Source organism: Pipistrellus hanaki (assembly GCF_964339955.1).
Source record: "Pipistrellus hanaki genome assembly, chromosome: 5".
Classification (NCBI taxonomy): Eukaryota; Metazoa; Chordata; class Mammalia; order Chiroptera; family Vespertilionidae; genus Pipistrellus; species Pipistrellus hanaki.
Window position 1 is genome coordinate 78,384,269 of NC_140507.1, and position 9,773 is coordinate 78,394,041.

General features: G+C 40.1%; 1 protein-coding gene across 1 annotated transcript; it reads left to right on the forward strand.

Moving 5' to 3' along the window:
• Nucleotides 1–1,210: 1,210 nt before the first annotated feature.
• LOC311623370 (olfactory receptor-like protein OLF4) lies at nt 1,211–2,179 on the forward strand (the record flags this gene model as incomplete). The annotated part of the gene is made up of 1 exon (XM_084885365.1): nt 1,211–2,179. The coding sequence occupies one exon, from the start codon at nt 1,211–1,213 to the stop codon at nt 2,177–2,179; it is 969 nt and encodes a 322-aa protein (XP_084741491.1).
• Between the last annotated feature and the right edge of the window lie 7,594 nt (nt 2,180–9,773).

The following is a 9,773-nucleotide window of genomic DNA, read 5'->3' on the forward strand; positions in this document are numbered from 1 at the left end:
TTGTATATGGGAGGAATACAAATTGGAATTTCTAGAAACCATTTCTACTGTATTCATGTGAATGATCTGGCCAACTTGGGTTATAGCCACTCCTTGTCAAATCAGTCTTAAAAAGCCATGGAAATAATATAAGCATGTTATAGTGTGTGTGTGTGTGTGTGTGTGTGTGTGTGTGTGTGTGTGTGTGTGTGCAGTCCTCAAAACAGGAGGACTATAGATCATATATTTCGAGGTCACTCTAACAATACAGGAGCCAGAGCTCGATCAAGAGAAGGTAGTAAGGAGGGATCTGTTTGCATCCATGGGGCACATTTGCAACAAAGTGCAAGAGGCAAAGAACAATGAAGTCCCTGTGCCTGAGGTTTCAACAATAGCAGAAAGGCCTCAACTTGTCTCACACCTTCTCTCATTCTCTTCCTCATGCTCATTCACCTCCAACATGGTTTCCTTTTTTAGCTGAACATTAAACAAACACCTTCTTCAGGATCTTTATCCTGGCCAAGCCGAGCACACGCTTTCCCACAGAACCTTGCATCTCCCTTTCTTACTTGAGGTCTCTTTACAAGTGCCATCTTGCTTGTAGGTCATGTCTAAACACCCATGAAAAATAAAACACCCTATTCATTTCTTTATACCTGCTTTCCTTTTCTTCATAACACCTGTCACCATCTCAAATGTTACATATATATATAGTTAATCCTCACATGAGGATATTTTTCCATGGATTTTGAGAGACAGGGGAATAGAAACATCCATGTTGCCTTCCACACCCACCCTGACCCAGATCCAGGGACCATTTCCATCAATGAATTGTAGAAACTTTTGTTCTTCAGCACCCTATGCTTACATCTGGACAGTGCCAAAAACATGGTCAGCACTAAATTTCTGTTCCTGAAATACATGAAAAATGTCTCATTAACATATACTACCTTAATTTAAAGAGAGAGAGAGAGAGAGAGAGAGAGAGAGAGAGAGAGAGAGAGAGAAATGTAGAATACATAATACCTTAAGGATAAATTATGATTGATGCAAAAACTTCATATCACAAGAGGCATGGGACTTTTCACAAAAGAAGACCAGATTCACACACAAATATGTTAAAATTAATTATTTCTCTACAAATAAAAATGTTAGCATTTCAAATATGTAATACACGTTTTTGTGAATTAGTCATATTATTTCCCTCTCTCCTAGTAGTCACCTCCACCATATGCCACCAAGGAATGGTACACAAATTTCAGAATTTTTTCTCCTGGGATTTTCAGAGGACCCAGAACTGCAACCCCTCATATTTGGACTTTTCCTCTCCATGTACCTGATCACTGTGTTGGGAAACCTGCTCATCATCCTGGCCGTCAGCTCAGACTCCCACCTCCACACACCCATGTACTTCTTCCTCGGCAACCTGTCCTTGATAGACATCTGTTTCACCTCCACGACCATACCAAAAATGCTTATGAACATCCAGACAAAAAGGAAAGCCATAACGTACACAGGATGCATCACACAGATTTATTTTCTTATACTCTTTTCAGTGTTGGAGATTTTTCTCCTGACATTAATGGCCTATGACCGTTTTGTGGCCATCTGCCACCCCTTGCACTACATGGTCATCATGAACCCCCAGCTCTGTGGACTGCTGGTTCTGCTGTCCTGGATCATGAGTGTCCTGAATTCCTTGTTCCATAGTTTAATGGCATTGAAGCTGTCCTTCTGTGCAAATTTGGAAATCCCCCACTTTATCTGTGAACTCAACCAGATGATCCAACTTGCCTGTTCGGACACCTTTCTTAATAACATGGTGATGTATTTTGCAGCTGTACTGCTTTGTGGTGGTCCTTTCACTGGGATCCTTTACTCATATTGTAAAGTAGTGTCCTGCATACGTGGCATGTCATCAGCACAGGGGAAGTACAAAGCATTTTCTACCTGTGCGTCTCATCTCTCGGCTGTCTCCTTATTTTATTGTACTCTGCTAGGCGTGTACCTCAGCTCTGCTGCTATCCAGAGCTCACACTCAAGTGCAACAGCCTCAGTGATGTACATTGTGGTCACACCCATGCTGAACCCCTTCATCTACAGTCTCAGGAACAAGGACATCAAACAGGCTCTGAAGACATTCTTTGTGAAGGAAACTACAAACAGACCAGTTGTCCTAAGACAGAAGACGCACCCCTGATGGCAGAGGTCAAAGTCTCAGAGTCATAGAAGCATGGGACAGACTATCCAATCTCAGAGGGAAGGCGGGGGTGGATAGGTGGATGGGAAGAGATCAATTAAAGAACTTATATGCATATATGCATAACCCCTGGACACAGACAATAAGGTGGTAAATGCCTAGGGCAGGAGGAGAGGGTGGACTAGTAGGGTCAATGGGCAAAAAAGGGAGACATACCTAATACTTTCAACAATAAAGATGTTTTTAAAAAATAAAATGCAGTTTCTGAGTCCCCTTTCAGAAGGGCTCAGTAATCTGCATTTACAATGATTTGTAAACAGGTTGAAAATGAATAAACCTAGATAGTGAATATCATTGCACAGATTATTAAGTTATTATTAATTTTAAATAGGGTGAGGATTTGTATTAATAAAAATGCTATGATTTAATGCATTTTGATTTAATTACCATCAAATGTCTTCTTTAACTGATATTTTTCACATGAAAATAATGTGTTTATCAGCAATGCTCAAATCCATTTATGATTATAGATATAGCTTTGCAAATAGGAGAATTTGAGCTATTCACTCTTGTTACAAATTGTATGAAAGGTAGGAATAAAGTGTGTCTTTGGATTCATTTTTAAAAAACGCTTATAATCAGATACTGTGATTATCTTCAGACTGTCGAAGAAGAGCCTTCTTTTTCTATTCATTTCCTACAATTTCCATTTTTTTATTTCTTTATTGATTAAGATATTACATATGTGTCCAATTTGCCCCAATAACCCCCTAGAATTTCCATTTATTTTACCTTAACTTCTGTATTCAATTTCAGTAACTCACTTTATTAAACTTTCTTCTTCTCTTATATCCCACAGTTTTTCCCTTTGTTGTTTTTTTAGCTTCCCAAATTTATTTCCATCGTGGCCATTTACGTAATGAGAAAACATGTATTTTTTAGAATAATTTTTCTCAAGTGTCAAATATTATACCAAATTTTTTTACTAAAAGAATCATACAGAGTTCCAAGATGGCTGCTGTTGGGATGGCAGGCTGCAAGAGAGTATGTAAGTGAGAGAGCGAAAGGAAATTGCATGGACATACAGGAAGTGTCTGTATTTGTTCCTGAGGGATAGCTGTATTCCATAGGACTGGTGGGGACTAGCAGACCTGGTACCCCTTGATGTAGCCTCTACTACTGCTGAAATATCTCCTAGAGTAGTGTTTCCCAAACTTCTCTCATGATGAGAATCACCTGGTGGAGTTGTTAAAATACAGATTCCTGAACCCCAACTAAGAAGTGCTAAACTAGAATTTTTGAGAACATATAGGTAAAATTGCATACCTAACTTAGTGCTCTGTATATAACATCTGTCTTAGAGCACTAGTTAAGTATACAATTTTACCTATATGTTCCCAAAAATTCTAGTTTAGCACTTCTTAGTTGGGATATAGGAATCTGTGTTTTAACAACTCCACCAGGTGATTCATCATGAGAGAAGGTTGGGAAACACTGTCCTAGAGCACCAAGCTCTGCCATAGAAACCACACCATCTTGAATGGGGGAGTAGCTGTGATTGGAAGCCCACCCTTACCTTCAACCAGGGAGACCTCGGATAACCCCCAGAATTCTACAAGCACAATTCCCAAGAATTAGCTGCCTAGCCGAAACCAGTTTCACTCAATGGATAGAGCATCGACTTGGGGACTGAAAGGTCCTGGGTTCGATTCTGGTCAAGGGCATGTACCTTGGTTTGGGGCATATCCCCAGTAGGGGGTGTGCAAGAGGCAGCTGATCGATGACTCTCTCTCATCGATGTTTCTAACTATCTCTCTCCTTTCCTCTCTGTACAAAATCAATAATATATATATATATATATATATATATATATATATATATATATATATATTTTTTTTTTTTTTTTTTTTTTTTTTTTTTTTTAATTAGCAGCCTTATCTATGAACCCACGAACACCAACACTCACTGACCTTGGAGACCTAAAACATTTGTCCAGGGGGAGACATGCTATTAATGTTTTAATAGCAGTGCCAAATATGCAGACATGCCCTGCACGTTCTCATAGAAAAGATAAAAGGAACAGGTGAATCGAATAACATCCACCAGGAATTGGCAAATTAAAAACAGCTGGTGAGGCAATCCATAGATGTAAAGGTCAGAGACCAATCACCTAGAGAGATTTAATGCAGGAGAGAGAGAGAGATTACATAACCAGACACCCTGAGAGGAGCAATCATAAGGAGACAAAGAAATAGTCTGCATATGAAAGAAAAGGAGGCATCACTGGAAACAGAAGTAAATGAAATGGAGGCAAGCAATATGCCAGAGAAATAATTCAGAGCAATGGTCATAAGGATGTTGAAAAAGATGGAAGACAAATTCAAAAATATGTGTAAGAACCAAGAGGAAATGAAGAAGAACCACGAAGTAATGAAAAATGACATTGCAGCAATAAAGACCACAATAGAAAACATCAATAGTAGACTAGAAGACGTGGAGGATTGCATCAGTGATCTAGAAGACAAAGTAGGGGAAAATACCCAAGCAAAACAGCAACTAGGAAAAAAAAAAAAAAACTTAAAAAACAGGAAGCTAGCCTAAGGGAACTTTGGAACAACATAAAAGAAAACAACATCTGCATAATCGGGGTGCCAGAAGGAGACAAACCTGACAAGTAATAGAAAACCTGTTTGAAGAAATAATGACAGAAACTTCCCTGATATTGGGGGGGAAAAAACTCACAAAAGTCCAACAGACTCACAGAGTCCCAAACAGGTTGAACCCCAAAATATCTACACCAAGAAACATTATCATTAAATTGGCAAACACCAATAACAAAGTAAGAATCATAAAGGCTGCCAGGGAGTGACAGAAATTTATCTACAGGGGTCTCCCATAAGATTATCAACAGAAAAACATCAGGCCAGAAGGAAATGGAATGAAATATACAAAGTCATGCAAAGCATGGGTCTGAATCCAAGAATACTGTACCAGCAAGGCTATCAATCAAAATTGAGGGTGAAATCGGGAGCTTCACACACAAAAAAAGGACTCAGGGAGTTTATTACCATGAAAAGTACAATGCAAGAAATGCTAAAGTGTCCACTATAAAAAGAAGAAATAGGAAGGGAAGAAGGAACACCAGCATAAAGAATAAAAATGGGAGAAAGATGGTAACTAGCAAGAAGGTAGGGGGGAAGAGTGTGTGAGAGAGTGAGGGAGAGATGGAGGAGTCTGTGGACATGTGCAGGGTGTGTGTGTGTGTGAGAGTGCGTGTAAGAGAATGAGAGAGAAAACTAAAGATATTTAGATACTGCAGGTCTTCCAAACTAGGCTGCCAAACCAGGCTGATTTAGAAAGCAAAACCCTGCTGCCACCACAAACACTCTGGGGAGGATACCATCTTGAAAAACAGAACTGCTTGAGACTAGGATCCTACCTTCACCACGTAGTCTGGTCTTAGACATATACTGGGACTCTACAGACCCTCAGGACAAAGACCTGCAACCACAGCTGCAGATCCATGGACATCAAGACTCCAGGCATCTCCATCATGGATTTCTGTGAGTCACAAAGCCAATTGCCCTCCCTACTGGCCTGCTGCAACAGCATAGGAATTGCTAGATCCACTCTGCGCAAGCAAGCCTCCTGCCCACATAGGGCAACTGCGCTACGTTAATTTGAACCTGGGCACACAGACATGGGGAATCTACTTACAGTAGCATGCACCCATGAGACCAGACCCCACACCTACACAGGACAGGTGCGCTACCTGAATTTGAACCTGGACACACAGACACAGGGGATCTGCTTCCTGCAGCGCACACCCACACATCAGAACCCACACCCACACAGGGAGGCTGTGCCACCTGACTTTGATTCTAGGAAAGCACACCCAGAAGTATATTTTCCATAGCCCTGGAGTAGATCTCTCGCCAACACAGGGCGGCTGTGCAACCTGATCCTCCAAGCAAACCTGGGTCCCTGACTCTCCATGCAGGAAGCAGTACTGAGCACCAGTGACTTGACTGTTTCTCATTGATCATGCACGAGATCCCTGATTCTCAATGCACACACAATAAGAACCAGTGACTCCAATTTTCCGAACATGCGCACACAGGTATCCTGCTTCTTGACACAAGGCCAGACCAAGTGACAGAGACCCCAATACTCAATTCTAGGCAAGGGCACAAGGAGACACTGATTCCTGGCATGCTAGGGGATACTAATTTTCAACACACAATAGCAGATTCTGTTTTTCAGCATGGCACAGGAGGTCCCTGATTCTAGGTGCACACATGAGGCCTCACTGAGCACTGGTGACTCTGATCCTGGGCAAGATGACTCCCACAGACCCACAGCAGCCACACATCTTTGTGTTGGAGCTCTTGAGTGACACTTAGGTGGTGCAAAGGTCCCACAGCACACAGCCCAGACATTCACAATTCAGTAATTGGACCTACTGGTGATAGTTATAATATGAGACAATGAAACAATCCCAGAGGAAAGTAAGCGAGGAATTGCCAAGAAAGGAAATAAGTGAAATGGAGGCATGCACTGTGACAGAAAAAGAATTCGGAGTAATGGTCACACAGTTCATAAACCAATGTGCAAGAAAATCAACAACCTATGTAAAAATCAGGAAGAAATTAAAAGTGATATAGTTATAATCAAAAAGGCCATGGGAGGTTTCAACAGTAGACTAGAAGAAGCAGAGGACCAAATTAGTGAGTTAGAAGATAAGGTAGAGAAACAAGTGCAATCTGAATAGCAACTGGAGAAAAAGAAATGAAAGCCAGGAGGACCCCCTAAGGGAGCTTTCAGACAACAGGAAATGAATAACATACATATAATAGGGGTGCCAGACAGACAAGAAGAGCAGCAAGGATTAGAAAATCTATTTGAAGGAATAATGGCAGAAAACTTCCCTGATAAGGGGAAGAAAAAAGTTATAAAATTCAAGAGGAAGGAACACTTCCCAATTCCTTTTATGAAGCCAGCATCACCCTAATACCAAAACCTGATAAAGACAACACAATGAAAGAGAATTACAGGCCAATATCCCTCATGAACATAGATGCCAAAATCCTCAACAAAATTCTAGCAAACCAGCTCCAGCAATATATCAGAAAGATCATACACCATGACCAAATAGGATTTATCCCAGGAATTCAAGGATGGTACAATATCAGCAAATCAATAAACATGACACATCACATAAGCAAATTGAGAGATAAAAATCACATAGTCATATCAATTGATGCAGAAAAATCAATTGACAAAATCCAACACCCTTTCTTGATAAAAACTCTCAAAAAGGTAGGAATAGAAGGATCATACCTCAACATAATAAAAGCTATATATGATAAACTCACAGCAAACATCATACTCAATGGGAAAGACCTAAAACCATTTTCCCCAAGAACAGGAACAAGACAGGGATGCCCACTCTCACCACTCCTGTTTGACATAATACTGGAAATATTAGCCATTGAAATTAGACAACAAGAAGAAATAAAAGGCCTCCAAATTGTAAAAGAGGAAGTAAAGCTGTCCTTATTTGCAGATGACATGATATTGTACATAAAAAGCTGAAAGATTCCATCAAAAAACTAATAGACTTAATAAATGACTTCAGCAATGTAGTAGAATACAAAATTAACTCCAAGAAATCTATGGCCTTTCTATACACCAATTGTGAACTTACAGAAAAGGAGACTAAAAAAGCAATCCCATTTACTATCACACCAAAAAAAAATTAAGATACCTAGGAATAAACTTAACTAAGGAGGTAAAAGACCTATATGCAGAAAACTACAGGACACTGAAAAAAGAGATAGAGGAAGATGTAAAGAGATGGAAGAACATACCATGTTCATGGATTGGTAGAATCAACATCATTAAAATGTCCATACTAACCAAAGCAATCTATAGATACAGTGCACTCCCCATTAAGATACCAATAGCATATTTCACGGACCTAGAAAGAACTCTCCAAAAATTCATCTGGAATAAAAAAAGACCTCGAATAGCCACAGCAATCCTGAGAAAGAAGCATAAAGTAGAAGAGATCTTGGTCAATAATACAGATATCGACCCAAACCACTTTGCTCAATTAATATTTGACAAAGGAGGCATGAACATAAAATGGAGTCAAGACAGTCTCTTCAATAAATGATGTTAGGAAAATTGGACAGATACATGCAAAAAACTGAAACTATATTAATGAAATATAGTAGCAACTATACTCAATTAAAAAACTGATGTTTGAATTTTAACCCCTCTAGTCTGGCTTCTGCACTTGATTAAACACAGGATATTTACCTCAGCTTCCAGGTGTAGACCTGGAGGCTAAGGAAATTTTCCCTTGCCTGGGACCAGGACCACAGGAGATTGATTCCCACTGACTCAGTAGCTTCAGGAATAGAAACTATAGATAACCTTTAGAGACTAAACGCTGAGCTCTGCTTCTGTCTTATCTAGCTATCGCAAGATAGGGCTGTTCCCAGTCTTTAGAATTTAGTCTTTAAGAACTTAGAATAGGTGTGAAAGAAAAGAGCCACATGCTAAACTGACAGGCTCAGGGCAGGCCTGTGTGGCAGTCTTGCAAATTCAGAGACTTAAAATAACCACAAAAGATGGTTTGAAAATTTAATATCTAACTACAAACAGGTTATAGTGGGTAGTCATGTCCCAGATATTTCACCTGACAAAGATCAACTTTGATCTCTTTACTGAGCCCATCTGCCTTCCTGTCTTTAAGATAACTTATCTGTGAGATGTCTGGATAACTTGTAACTTCCATTTTACCCCGACCCCTCAGGGCACAACAAATGGTCCCGAGACATTCCCTCATTGTTATTGTTATCAAGTTAATTGTCAGCTGTTAATTACCTTAGAATATCCTGTATCCATCTCTGTAAAAGAAGCTCATGTCCATCATTTCACCTTTTACCCTATCTCAGAGGTTTCCCCACTTCACTCTGTCCCATCTCCTTAATCTATCACCAATGAATTTCATGTAACTCACCTACATCCCTTTCCTTTAATTGCAATGTATAAATATAGAAATGTAACCCGCCATTCCCCGGAGCATTATCTCAATCTGTTGAGGTTCTGCTTCCCGGCATATGTCGACAGTTTGGCTCAAATAAAGAATTTACAAGTTTCAATGATTTATTTTTTTTCTTTTCGTTAATACAGGCCTTCCCTGAGCTTGTCAGGTTAGCATGTGGCTCTTTTCTTTCACATGATTTAAGTAGCAAAATGTTAAATTGAGATGGGATCTGTCACAGCAATGTGCCTAGACATTGTACAATAGAACAGATGCCAAGGGAACAATCAATCTTTGTGCCTCATTCGTCTCCCTGTAATCCCTGCTCTTGTTAACACTTGGATGCTCTACCTAGGGCTTTCTGTGGCCCATGTAGCTGCAGGTCAGAATTAATAAGGAGTTAGCATCCTGAGAATGACCCTCCATCACCGGGTGGATCAGTACCCCAGCACCCTCACTCTTCAAGAGTGTGTCTTCTGCACTCTCAGAGGCCCCTGGAGGGACTGAGCCCCAGATTCCCACCACAGAAATGTGCTCATT